Raw genomic sequence first — 14,110 nt, 5'->3', positions numbered from 1 at the left:
GAGCTTTTTGTGCTTGAGAAACTAAGTAAGGTAAGACATGTACACAAGTAAAATATACGTAAAAGCACAGGGCATAAAAAATATTTGCAATGCAAATACTTGTATTTGACAGTTTTACTTAGTGTTGTCTGCCTGGTCAGGAAAGATGTTTTAGCGTAGGTATTTCTTCAGCTGAGGTTTTTATTATTACTATTTTATTACTACTGTTATTGTTGATTTATTTATTTATGTGCTGGTTCTTCATTGAGGCAGGTGGGCTTAGTTGCCCTGAGGCATGTAGGATCTTAGTTTCTCAACCAGAGATCAGACCCACGTCTCCTGCATTGGAAGGCAGATTCTTGACCACTGGACCACCAGGGAAGTCCCTAGGCTGAGCTTTGAAAGATGTGCTTAGCACAGTTTGAAGATTTTTCAGAGCTCAGGTACTACATTTTTAAGCACTCTCTTTGGCACTGAATAGAGTCAAAGGTATTAGCATTCTTCTGGAAACTTGAATTAATTAGGTGATAGAGGAAGTCAGGAATATTATACTTTGAGCGTCATTTTCTCTATTCATTATCCTATTCAGTATAATGAAGAATTATGGTGATAGATGTTTGGTTCTTACCACTTTCACGTCATTAAGTTTCCTTAAAGAGCCTAGCACAGTGATCACATAGTCTCTTAGAAAAGAGTGAGGGTTATATGAGTGTACCTGAAACAGGTGGGGACTCTCCAACAGCCATTTGAGTGTTTCCTTGGGCAAGATGGTGTATCAAGTGCTGTGATCTTAACTGGCATAAGTCATGGCATGATAAAGATTGTCAGCAGTAAAAATTGTGCTAATTCTATTTAGGAATCAGTCATTCATTTAGGAGAGGGGCATAATGTAGAGTTGCATCCCTGTAGGGGTTAAATGCAAACGTCAGCATGTAAGTGTAGTGCGTGTATGGTATTACAGCAGCTGCTTTACTACAATGATTAAAGTAGCTGTCTTCCTGACAGATAGTAGCATAAGGACCAGCACCTAATAATCTCCTTTTCTTCAGGTATGGTATAAGAAACAGTTTACTTATTGCCCCGATGCCTACTGCTTCAACTGCTCAGATATTGGGAAATAATGAGTCAATTGAACCTTATACCAGTAACATCTACACTCGCAGAGTCTTGTCAGGAGAATTTCAGGTGAGAAGATTACAACCAGACCTACTGAAAAGTCTTTTAGAAGCCTGATGTTAGAGGAGTAAATGCTACTCATATTTAGGATGCTCCTCTGTCTTAGAATGGGGGCAAAGTTTTGATAAAGTGAGCTGTCATCTCTAATATTATTTATGTTATTTCAGCATATAATAGACATTTTATAAATATCTGTCAAAAGAATGAAGGATTGAGGGTTGAGTATGAAAGCAACTTGTTGATGTTAGAGTTCATGTAATGTGTAACCATTCTTTAATCATGTAGTGTATGTCATATACCATGCTATACTATGTGTGCTAAACTATAACACATATACTATAGCCTCAAATGCTCAAGTTGATGATACTCAAGATGAATAGAAGGTAAGTGATTTTTAAGGTAGTGATTCTCAGCCTTGGTTACAAATTAGAATTTCTAATGGGAAGGACCAGTGGTTTTTTTTTTTTTTCCTGAGGTTCCCAAGTAGTTCTCATGTGCAGGTTGAGAACCACTAATTTAAAAGATATTTATTTGTGAATTTACAAATATTCTGAAGTAAATTTCTGTAAAGTTTGGGTTGGGTACATTTATAATTTTCTCAAGTGTTTATTGTGTCAGTACTTAAAACAAGAAAAGAATCATTCTACATACCCAGCTTAAGCAGTTAGCTCCTTTCACTTTTGCAAGTACCGTATGTTATGTTTTGAATAACACGTATCAGGATTTTAGAGGAATATAGCTTTCATGTGATGGGATATGTCTCTCAGTTTCATAAAAAATAGAATTTACCAAGCAATCTAATGTTAAACTCCAAGTCTGTAATCCTCTTCAGGCCCTGTTGTTGTTTATTCCTTCACATTTTTTCTCCTTTTCCTTTCAGATTGTAAATCCTCACTTACTGAAAGATCTTACTGAGCGGGGCTTGTGGAACGAAGAGATGAAAAATCAGATTATTGCATGCAATGGCTCCATCCAGGTACAGAATGACCAAAAAAAAGAAAGTGTGCTCTTCAGGAGCTGAGTTGAACATTGGTACCTTCTCGCTTATCCTAGGCAATACAGAGAAAGAATGGCTGTTCACTCTGGTCATATATCTAGGCCTTACCTTCTTGTTTGTGCAGCAGTGTAAAGCAATGGTTCCCAACTTCTCTGCACATTAGAATACATTAAAGAGCTATTAAAGCTGAAACTTAGGTTGTACCCATACCAATTAAATGTCTGGGAATGAGAATTCAGGCATCAGTATTTTTTAAAGACTGTCTAGATAATTCCAAAGTGCATCAGAGTTTGGAGACCGGTGATGTAAAGCCTGAAATTAGAGTCGAACTTAATTAAAAAGTTTGATGGAGATTGAAGACTGATAGGTCAAAAGACAGAGCCGCAAATAGTGTTTAACAATAAAATATTTGCAAAAATCAGGAAGCATTTATTTGTAGATAGAGGCCATTTGTTAGATATTGGTCTGCTCAGCAACATAGATAAAGATTCCTGTAACATTTCTGTATTTGCTGATGGAAACTGTAGCATTAGCCAGTCTGTGTTTTGATGCCTGCTAACCCTCGACCTAAGAAATAAGAAAGCCATATTTCTATTGACTTCAAGTTGAGTTTGTGGAGTCCTACCATATTTAAAGGGTTTTTGTCTCATTGCTTCTTTGGGTCATGTTTCTGTTAGTTACAGCCCTGAGTTTTTGTATTTTCTGCAAAACTCAGGGGTCATTTATTGCTTAGCTTTGCTCTGTCCTTCCTTTATTAAGTGCCTCTAAAACAGTGAATGTTTTGACCATTAACCAATTAAAGATGAATCTTACATAGCTACCACTAGATTGATATTTTGTTGGTTATATGGGGTTTTATTGGACTTGGTAAGTGGGAATGGAGTATTCTTAGGAAACTTGATAAGCATCATACTGTATTAAATGGAATGGCTAGGATCAGATCTGACTGGAAGTAGAATCACAGCTAGACCTGGAGGTCATTGTTCTATTAATCATACTGCTTTCTTCAACCAGAGTACAATAGCATCTGCTTTACCTTCTTCAGAGCGTACCAGAAATTCCTGATGACCTGAAGCAGCTTTATAAGACTGTGTGGGAAATCTCTCAGAAAACTGTACTCAAGATGGCAGCCGAGAGAGGCGCTTTCATTGATCAAAGCCAGTCTTTGAACATACATATTGCTGAGCCTAACTATGGCAAACTCACTAGTATGCACTTCTACGGCTGGAAACAGGTTGGTGGAGGAAGTCAACCAACTTGGAATATTTTAGAATTGGAACAGAGTTTTATATTCTAGCTACCTATTAAATATTGCCACCTGGAAGTTCTTTCACTTTAAGTCCAATAGTGTTAAATATGTTAAGTCCAATATGTTAAAACTAGTGCATGGGCTTATACTAGATTAAGTTATCACTTTGAATTTTCTTATTTTGGGTGGGATTATTTTATTTGAAGCTTGAGACCTCTTAGGCGTTATCTGTGATCCTTCCTTTACTTCCCATGTAGTCATTCACCGTGTGCTGTTGGTTGTTCCTTTGTACTATTTCTTGAATGCCTCTCTTTCTCTTCCATCGCCACCTTCACCTTTATTCTTCAGTTCTTAACTGATCTCTTTGCTTCTGGTATCTCTACTCTAGGCCAGCTTGTGTCCTAATACCATTCCTAAAATAAGACTATACGTCAACCCACTATTCAAAAATATCCATTGTTTCCCAGCTTTAAAACAGGATAAAAGCCAATCATTTAGCTAGTCACTGCCAACTGTAAAGACCTGTGAGTCTATAATGTATTCTTTTTTTAAAAGAAGAGTATTTATTTTTATTTATTTGACTTGCATCAGGTCGTAGTTGCAGCATGCAGGATCTTTTTTGTGGGGATACACAGACCCCCTAGTTGTGGTGCTCGGACTCTGCACTGTGCGGGCTCAGTACTTGTGGCTTAGTTGCTCCGCAGTGTGAAGGGTCTTAGTTCCTGAACCAGGGGTCAGACCCATGTTTCCTGCATTGTGAGGCAGATTCTTAACCACTGAACCATCAGGGAAGTCCCTATAATGTATTCTTATTCCCTAACAATATTCTAGGTATTTATATAGGATTATAATTTTATCCTTTTATTTAACAAACTTTTAATTGAACTTGTTCCAGGACTAGGGGTATTGAATAGAAGGTGACAGTTCTTATCCATGAAATAGTCGTAATCTGTTCTTCTTACAGAGAAACGATCTAGACCTCTAAATAGTTATAATCTAAAACAGCCATGTTTTCTTAGGTACGCTTGGAAGTCGTACATGTAAACAAACAAAAAAAGACTAGAGAACAAAAAAATATTTGACATTTTGAAAGAGATAGGCTTTGTTTTAGTGGTGAAAAGGATAGCGTGTGCTGTCTATTTCCTTCTCTCTCTTTAAGCGTGTTTGAGGGCTTCCTCTGCTGTGTGTGTGCTGTGCCTAGTCACTCAGTCGTGTCCGACTCTTTGTGACCCCATAGACTGCAGCCCAGCAGCCTCCTTTGTCCATGGACTTCTCCAGGCAAGAACACTGGAGTGGGTAGCCTTTCCCTTCTCCAGGGGATCTTCCCAGCCCAGGGATCGAACCCAGGTATCCCGCATTGCAGGCGGATTCTTTACCATCTGAGCCACCAGGGAAGCCCAAATAAAAAAACAGCTGGGGGTTTCTAGAGGAGGTATAATTCCAGATTTAGAAAGCAGTTTGACCTGGTCTATGGAAATGTATTTTAAACATTGGTCTTGAATGTTTAATGTTCTCACGGCTTCTCCTAATTTTACTTCCCTTTTAGGGTTTGAAAACTGGGATGTATTATTTAAGGACAAGACCAGCTGCTAATCCAATCCAGTTCACTCTAAATAAAGAAAAGCTGAAAGATAAGGAAAAGGTATCAAAAGAAGAAGAGAAGGAGAGGAACACAGCAGCCATGGTGTGCTCTTTGGAGAACAGAGATGAATGTCTGATGTGTGGGTCCTGAGGAAGGGCTTAGAAGAGACCAGCACTTCTTCAGTAGCCAAACTGCTTCTTGAGCATAGATAGGTGCAGTAGGTTTGCTTGAAGTGGTAAGGCTTTGTTGGACCTTTTTGTGGCAAAAAGATCAATTGGTTTAAAGTACTGTTTCTATATAAGTGTGAAAGTAATGATTTTTTAAAATTGATATATTGGGAATCAAAGTAGATGTTTTAGGAATGCAAAAGAAGTCATTTTGCAAATAGGGCGTGATTAAGTAGGGTTTTTATCACCCATCTGGCACCCCTTTTCTGGTGACTTCAGTTTTGGTAAGGAAACTTTGGTGTGTGCATAGAAGCAAAATGAGTCATAACCTGTGAGAAGTGCTGATGGGGCCTTTATCTGGGTAAGGTCTTAATAGGTCATTCTGAAATAAAGATAATAAATGTTTCTAAATGACTGTGTGAGACTAATTTTGTCACTTATTTTCTTTCAAAGGTCAAATTTGTAAAAGCATTTTTTATTCTTTGAGAGTTCAGGGAAGAAATTTTAAGACAAATTACTTAGACACCATATAGAATTCTGATTTTAATATGTGCCTTTTTCTTCTTTTTAGAAAGCTATGGTAAAATAAGCATAAATAAATGTTACCATTTTACCCATTTTAAAGTATACAATTTAGTGATATTAAGTACATATACAAAGTACAGCCATCACCACTATCTATTTCCAGAACTTTTTCATCATCCCAGACAGAAAGTTTATATATAAAACAGTGAATTCCTGATCCCCTTCTCCTATCATTGCCTCGTAACTTCTATTCTACTTTCTATCTCTAAATTTGCTTATTCTAGGTATCTCAAGTAGAAGGGATCTTAATATGTGTCCTTTTCTATCTGGCTTATTTCACTTAGCATAATGTTTTCAAGGTTCATTTATGTATCATATATCAGAATTTCATATCTTTTTAAGGCTGAGTAATACCCCATTGTGTATGTATATATATATATATATATACCCCATTTTGTTTATCCATTCATCTCTTCATGGACATTTGGGTTGTTTCCACCTTTTGGCTATTGTGAATAATGCTGCTGTTAAGATTGATGCACAAGTGTCTGTTTGAATTCCTGCTTTCAGTTCTTTTGGATATGTACTAGAAGTTCAATGATTGGAATATATGGTAATCTTCTGTTTAACTGTACTAATGACTTTTGACAGTTTGATTATAATGTGTCTTGGTCTGGGTCCCTGAATTTATCCTAACTAGGGTTTTATTGAGCTGCTTGGTATAATCGATTCACATCTTTTGTTAAATTGGGGAAGTTTTCAGCCATTGTTAATTCAGATAATGATTTTGCCCCTTTCCCTCTTTTCCTTCTGGGACTTCTATGTTGCATTTATCAGTCCATTTATTAGTGTCTCAACAGGTCCTTGAGGCTTTATTCACTTTTCTTCATTCTATTTTTTCCTCTAGTCTCAGTTGTCTTATCTTCCAGTTCATTTATTCTTTCTTCTTCTTCAACTTTACTGTTGAGCCCCTCTAGTGAAAGTTTCATTTCACTTATTGCTCTTTCCAGCTCTGGAATGTCTGATTCCTTTTAATTATTTCTATGTCTTTGTTGATAGTCTGATTTTGTTACTACAAAATCTTTGTTACTACATTGTTTTCCTTTAGCTCTTCGGTTATGTTTAAGACAGTTGTTTTAATGTCTGATGGCTGAGTTTTCTCTGGAGTGGTTTTTGTCAGTTTATCTTGTTCCTTTGAATGTTTTCCTGTTTCTTTATAATGCTTGTGATTTTTGTTGTTGAAACATTCTGAGACGTTTCCAAAATGTTTTTGCAGTGAAGTCTGCTCTTCAAAGTATGTTCAGTTAATGTTCTGACAGCTTTCCTAGGTCTTTGCAGATTGGCTCTTGCTAGGACACTCTCATACTTCTCTAGGCTTGCTCTGAGCCTAAGCAATGTGATGGTTGATTTTATGTGTCAGCTGGCTAGGCCATAGTATCTAGATATTTGATCAAACACTAAATGGAACTATGAAAGTATTTCTTTAGATGAAATTAGCATTTAAATTCATTGACTGAGTAAATCAGATCATCCTCCAAAATGTGGGTGGCCTCATCCAATCAGTTAAAGTCCTTAAAAGGAAGAAGACTGTGGTCCCCTGAGAAAGAAGGACTTCTGCCTCCAAACTGCCATTGGACTGATCTGCAATATCTGCTCTTCTTTGGGTCCCCATCCTGGTGGCTTACTCTGCCTATTTTGGATTTCCCAGTTCCACAGTTTTATCTATGTTTATATATAGAGAGGAGGGAGAGAGATGGTTGACCATTGAACAGCATGAGTTTTAAGTGCATGAGCCCACTTGTAATTGGATTTCTTCAGTAAATAAGACAGTACGATACAATCTGTGATTGGTTGAATCTGGATGTGGAACCATGGATGTATCATGGCACTTGAACATCCATGGATTTTCATATTCTTAGTGTGTCCTAGAACCAATCCTTGCATTGTTCAAGAGTCAAAGGAATATATAAATAAGATAGTATGTGTGTGTGTGTGTGTATGTGTGTATACACACCTTATTTTCTCTGAAGAATAAGAACCCTGACTAATAAAGGTTTTGGTACTGAAAATGGTTCTATTGGAATGGAATCCTAAGGATGAATTTCTTGAATTGGTTGTCTAATTTGATGAGATTTAAGCATGACTTCTCAGTAGTGAAGAGAGCGCTGATAGCCCATGGGATGATGTGGCAATAGAGACATGCAGAATACCATCACTGGATATTCCTAATCAAATATAAGAGGCAAGGGTCTGGGTTACCATGTATGTGTTTTGCCTCGGGGATATATCTGCTCTCCAGCCCAGTATCGTAGTTTATAGTTCATCTTGATCACTTTTCCTTTCCACAGTATATCACACTGCTCCATTACATTGAGGTGTAGGTTGGACCTATGAGCGAAAAGAAGCAGCTACTGTAGACTTAGCAGTACGATGTTTGTGTATCAGAGAGTAAGAAATAAGTGTGAAAAATTAAGGCACCTCTATCAGTGAAATTTCTAGGGGTCAATGGTATGAGGCATGTTGAGATATTCCTTCTATGGTGAGGGGTAAATTGTTCTGACTCCTCTTACAACCAAAAGAGAGGCATAAAGCCTAGTGGTCCTCTTTGGATTTTTGGGGCAAAATGGTAACATACTCCTCATTTGAGTGTGTTGTTTTGACCCATTTACCATATGACCCTAAAAGCGGCTAGTTTTGAGTGGGGCCCAGAACAAAGGAGGCTCTGCAAATGTCCAGCCTGTCATGCAACCGACTCAAGTATCTGACCATCTTCTTTCGATCCCATGAGAGAGACAGCTTTTGGTTGCTACTTACTGTGCCTTGAGACTGCTTAACCGAAGACCATCAAGTTCCTATGCAACCTGAACTGCTGTCATGAACTGAGTATTATCTGCCCACTAAACCTAAAGTTGACATGCATAGTAGCATTCCATAGTAGCATCATCAAAGGGAAGTTGTATGTACAAGCCTGGGCTCAAGCAGGCCCTGGATGCACAAGTAATCTCCTGAAGTGGCCCAAATGCCCATGGTTCTCACTCCTGCTTCTCTCCCAGCCTGCACCCATGGCCTCATGGGACATTCCATATAATCAGTTGACAGAGGAAGAGAAAACTTGGGTGGTTTACAGATGGTTCTGCACTGTACAGGACACCTCTTTTGAGGACATCCCTGAAGGACACTCCATTCCATAGATGACAGTTATGGAGATCTTTCAAGTAGGGGTGACAGATAAATCACACTGGCTACTATGGGAAGAGTGTCCTGACCAATGGGTTTCGGTCAAGCTCAAGTACAGATAAAGGCCTAGTCTGGCCTTTGGATGAAATTGGGTCCCAAGGGAAGACCTGGTTTGGGTGTCTCTCAGACTGCTGGGCCCCCTGGCTGGACTTGAACTGTTTGGGCTAGACTGGACACCTGGGGTAGGCCTCACCTGTGTGCCTGTCATGGGGAGATCAGGCAGAGCCTCACCTGTGTTTGGAACTGCTGGAACTCTGGAATCCAGCCTGTGTGCTTGCATTAGACTGAACCTAGGCGTCAAGACTGACCTGGATATTTGGTCAGACTGGGCCTCATGTCTAGTCTTAGGCCATATTTGGGACAGATTGGGCACCAGGGAAGGGTCTGTCCTGTATTACTTGTTTCAAACTGTTCAGGGCAAATGATCATCTGCATGAGTATATAATTCCAGTAGAGCTCCATGTATCCAGGTATTTATTGGGGACTTTCTCAGGAGTCCGGGAGAAGAGGACAGAGAAATGAAACTAACAGGGATAAAGAGAGAAAAACAATTTTATTATTGGGTTGAAAAACAGCATTCTCAGGATTCAAAAAGGATTAGTTTACCAACAGTGAACCCGCTGTTGAGCCTATAATCTCAGGAAATTCCAGCATGTCCCTCAGTACTGCCTGTTTATCTCTTGTTCCCAGGGGTCACAGCACCAATCTCCCATATTGAGGAAGTTCACCCTGGCAGTTTCCCTTTCACTCTCATATTTTGCAGCCTCTCTGGCTTCTCCCTAACTTGCCGGGCTAGTTCCTTTCCACAGAACGTCTTTTCTATATGCTGTCGGATCTCTCTGGTCCTCACCCCATAAATGACTGGATTCAAGGTTCCTGGGAGCAGCAAATAGATGGCACTGAGGAGGTTCTGGACATCCTGAGACACAGTCTTGGCTACTCGGAAAACAATCGAAGTGGAGAGACCAGAGAGGTAGATGGTGAGGATGACCAGTAAGTGGGAGCCGCACGTGTGCAAGGCCTTGGCTCGGGCTCCCCCAGAAGATATCCGGAAGGCAGCATAGACGATGCGGGTGTAGGAGGTCCCCAGCAAAGCTAGATCAAAGCTCACAGTGGCCAACCGCATGGCCAGTCCCAAATGGTTGTTGAAGGTCAAGTCTCCACAAGCTATACTCAGCAGTGCAATGTACTCGCAGGTGAAATGTCGGATCACCGCTGTCCGGCAAAATCGAGCTCGTGAGGTTAGCACCACCAAGGGCACCGCCACTCCTAGGCTCCGTATCAGGGCAAAAAAGGCCAGCACACCCAGCAAACGGGAGGTCATCAGGTCACTGTAGCGGAGTGGGTGGCAGATGGCCACATAGCGGTCTAGGGCCATGGCCAGCAGGAGGTTGTAGTCCAGAAGGAGAGTGAAGTAGATGAAGAACATCTGGGCCAGGCAGCCATGCAGTGATATGGGGTTAGCATAATGCACAAAGCCTTCCAGCATTTTGGGCATCACTGCTGTAGCAGCACAGATGTTAACAGCCAGGAGCAGGGCAATGAGCACATACATGGGCTGATGCAGGCTCCGCTGGGCTGCCACTATGTGGATGACCAGGGCATTGGCAGAGATGATGGTCACATAGAGGAAAGTAAGAGGTAGGACCAAGAAGGGCCTCCATTCCAACAATCCAGGAAAGCCCACCAGGAAGAAGTTGGTGTAGGAAGAGTTAAAGGTGCTGGTATTTCCATCCTCACCCATTGGCTTTGGCCCTGGGCTGGCCCCAGAAGTGGGGATCAGAGACTGTTAGAACAAAATGGTCAGTGGAAGAAAAATGATTTCTATTGCTATTTTGGGGCCTGAGGGGTTTGTGATGAAGATCCACCTCTTCATGTATCTATGGCCATATCTATGGCCACTCTGGGGGAATAGACAGGTATTGTGTCAGGTGTAATGGGAGCTACAAAGGTGAAAAAGACATTCTTTGTCTTCAGGGAGCTCTTAGCTTATGTACGTGAGGTATAAACTTACAAGATACTGTTTATCAGAACTTCCCTGGTGGTCCAGTGGCTAAGACTCTGAGCTTCCAATGCAGGGGGCCCAGGTTTGATCCCTGGTCTGGAAACTAGATCCCATATACCACAACTAAGACTTAGTACAGCCAAAGAAAATAAATTATTTTTTTTTAGAAAATATATTTTTAAAAAAGATATTCTTTCTGTGATATTCCTGATATTCGATTGCTGAGTAAAAAGGTTCAGAGGAAAGTAGGTATGGTGTAGGAGAGAAGAAAAAGGAGTGATGGCCCAGAGGCACTAAAAAGGATGAAGAAGATCCTTGATTAGGAGGAAGAAAAGTATATGAGGAATCTTTGGTCTAAGAAATCTGGAAAGGACCAAGTAGGGGTTCTTGGGAGGGAGGAAACTACCAGGCTCATCTATCCATGGGATTCTCTAGGCAAGAATACTGGAGTGGGTTGCCATGCCCTTCTCCAGGGGACTCCCAACCCAGGGATCAAACCCACATCTCTTAACATCTCCTGCATTGGCAAGCGGGTTCTTTACCACCAGCACCACCTGGGAAGCCTCCACATTTGGTCTAAGAAACCTGGGAATGACCATGTAGGGGTTTATTGGAGTGAAGAACCAGTGAGGAATGATGGTCTCACTTTTATGCCTGGGGTACACTCTGTGTCAAGGATAGAGGAAGCTGCTGAGCAGAACTTCTGTCTTCTTGGACACAAAACACAGGCCACAGAGACTTATCTCTTCCTAAGACCCTCTCGACTGGCTGAGGGGCCTCTTGCCTGGGCTTGCCCCCAGTGGATAATGCTTGCTTTCCTTTCAGAAAGTGAGTCCTGGGAGAGCAGGAGTAACAGCACACTTCTGCTGTGTTCTCTGGAGCTCTAAGCGCAGAACCACCACAGGCACGGAGGAGGTGTTAGGACATTGCTTGTTGAGTAGGTGAATGAGGAAAAGGGAGAAGGCGGTAGGAAGCTAGTCAGCTGGGCTCTGAAGAGCAGCAATTTCAAAGCTTTGGCCTGGTTTTTGTATAATTAGGATAATAAAAGATGTGTGATTCAGTACTGGGCCCACATCTTACCCAGATTCTTAGGGAATCTTAGGGAGCACCATTTGGTGGTGGTAGGTATGATGATAAGAGGAATTAACACTGATACACATAAAAATAGCTGACACCTATTGGACATTTACCTTATGTCAGGTAGAGTTCTAAATGCTTTCACGTATTAATTTTTCCAATCTTCTTAATTCTACTGAAAAAGAAAGTGAGGCACAGAGAGATTAAGTCTAGTTCTACAGCTGTTAAATGGCAGGCCTGGATTTGAAGTCAGACAGACTCCAGAGTGCATGCTCTTAACCATGTCAGGATGATCAACTTGTTCTGCTGTGCCTGAGGCGTTCCTGGTGTTAGAGCTGAACATGTGGGGTCCCAGGAAAGTTTTCAGGCAAACCAGGCAGTTGATTATTTTACTATTTTCACTAGTAACCTTGAAGATTAGAGAAGCCTCATAAATTGTAGGGCTTCCCTGGTGGCTCAGTGGTAAAGAATCCACCTGCCAATGCAGGAGACACAAGAGACTTGGGTTTGTTTGATCCCTGTGTCAAGAAGATCCCCTGGAGTAGGAAATGACAACCCACTCCAGTATTCTTCCTTGGGAAATCCCATGGACAGAGGACCTGGCGGGTACAGTCCATGGTGTCATGAGTCAGACATGACTTGGTGACTAAACAACAATACAACATAACTTGTAGAACAGCCAGGAAGAAACGTTCTTCCTCCTTAGAGGTGTGAATGCAGTGTCTCTGAAAATCAGTATTTATACTGGTGTTACTAGAGCCACTCTCTGGATACTCAGAAGAGTACAGAGAAACATCCCTAAGTTCACAGGGAGCCCTCTATATAGGAATTGGATTTGGAATTCCAGGGCCCACCCTGGAATGTGTTTCTGGAACTCTTAGAGCATTGTTTTAGACAGAATAACTCAGATTTTGGGAAATGGACCTCTGTTGTGGTTGGGCCAGACAACCCTTGTGGGGATGCGGTAAAAGTCCTTAGGGGAGTTCTGTTGAAGATGGTCCAGTGGCGTGGAATTGAGAATCTGAGAGCAAAGGAGGTGAGAGGTGACCTGTGATAGAATAAAGGGGTGAGGAGGAAAATGCAGCCTGGAGGAGCAGTGGCCAGGAAGACATTCAGGGACCCGTGCTCCTTCTTCCCAAATGCTGCAGGGTGGTCATCCTTAAGGGGTAGAAAAGGCTGGTGTGGGCTGCCCACAAACCTCTCACCTTTTACAAGGGTGCTCTATCTCTATCATGTGAACTGTGATTTGCTCTTCTGTTTTGTATCTTAAAATTACTTAAGTAAACTAATAAAAGAGCTTCTTTGACACTGGGCCCCAAAGCATCCAGTAAAGGAAAGATGGAATAACAACCTCCTCAAGGAGGGGCAGAAAGGATGAAAAAGACTGAAAGATGAGGAGATCAGTTTACTGTCTAATGAAGGTCTTAAAAGAGATAAAGAGATGTTTCTAGAGACAGATCAATCAGACTTAAGAACCAACTGGAAGTGGAGAGAGACAGAGGAATCAACAATAATTATAAGGTTTCTTGTTGTTTCAGCTATGATGACTACATTGAAGCTGCTAAATCCTGAGGAAGGAGCAACAGGGTTGGGGTGTTGGGAGGTACAGTCAATAAACACATTTGGATGTCATGAAAACTCACAAATGGAGAGATGCCCAGTCGTCAACAACTGGAAATGAGAGGGGAGTGCTCAGAGGAAGTATTGAAACTAGAGATGGGGATGATAATTTTATTAAGGGCATGAGATAGAATCCTGAGGGGCAGACAGAATAACTGGTGTCAGTGAAGGAGACATAAAGAGTAGAGGGATGGAGTGAGAGCCAGGAGCAAACGGGATTCTGGAAACCAGAGGGGGAAAGGTTCTGCTGTTTTGGAGGCTTCATGGTAAAGAATAGCTCAGTCAATAAAGAATCTGCCTGCAATGCAAGAGACTCCAGATTGATTTCTGGGTTGGGAAGATCCGCTGGAGAAGGGATAAGGTACCCACTCCAGTATTCTTGGGCTTCCCCTGTGGTTCAGCTGGTAAACAATCTGCCTGCAATGCGGGATACCTGGGTTCGATCCCTGGATTGGGAAGATCCCTGGAGAAGGGAAAGGCTACCCACTCCAGTATT

At 41.3% G+C, this 14,110-nt stretch overlaps 2 protein-coding genes across 2 annotated transcripts in view; one reads left to right on the top strand and one right to left on the bottom strand.

Moving 5' to 3' along the window:
* RRM1 (ribonucleotide reductase catalytic subunit M1) overlaps positions 1 to 5,561 on the top strand; it is a 38,784-nt gene extending 33,223 nt beyond the window's left edge. The window contains exons 16-19 of the mRNA XM_043481745.1: positions 1,029 to 1,164; positions 2,036 to 2,131; positions 3,198 to 3,386; positions 4,948 to 5,561. Coding sequence (XP_043337680.1) covers positions 1,029 to 1,164; positions 2,036 to 2,131; positions 3,198 to 3,386; positions 4,948 to 5,133 — 607 coding nt within the window. The 3' untranslated portion in view covers positions 5,134 to 5,561. The remainder of the gene's footprint in view (positions 1 to 1,028; positions 1,165 to 2,035; positions 2,132 to 3,197; positions 3,387 to 4,947) is intronic.
* A 4,075-nt stretch (positions 5,562 to 9,636) lies between these two features.
* Positions 9,637 to 10,656, bottom strand: LOC122449320 (olfactory receptor 52Z1-like). The gene has a single exon (XM_043480843.1). It carries the CDS (start codon positions 10,654 to 10,656, stop codon positions 9,637 to 9,639), a length of 1,020 nt encoding a protein of 339 aa, XP_043336778.1.
* Positions 10,657 to 14,110: the final 3,454 nt, after the last annotated feature.

This window comes from Cervus canadensis, chromosome 11 (assembly GCF_019320065.1).
Source record: "Cervus canadensis isolate Bull #8, Minnesota chromosome 11, ASM1932006v1, whole genome shotgun sequence".
In the NCBI taxonomy this organism is placed as follows: Eukaryota; Metazoa; Chordata; class Mammalia; order Artiodactyla; family Cervidae; genus Cervus; species Cervus canadensis.
The sequence above is the reverse complement of the archived record's forward strand: the minus strand, read 5'-3'. Positions and strand labels throughout refer to the sequence as shown.

Excerpts from the sequence above, each read along its gene's own strand:
- LOC122449320 (XM_043480843.1), bottom strand. The coding sequence starts at position 10,656 with ATGGGTGAGGATGGAAATACCAGCACCTTTAACTCTTCCTACACCAAC.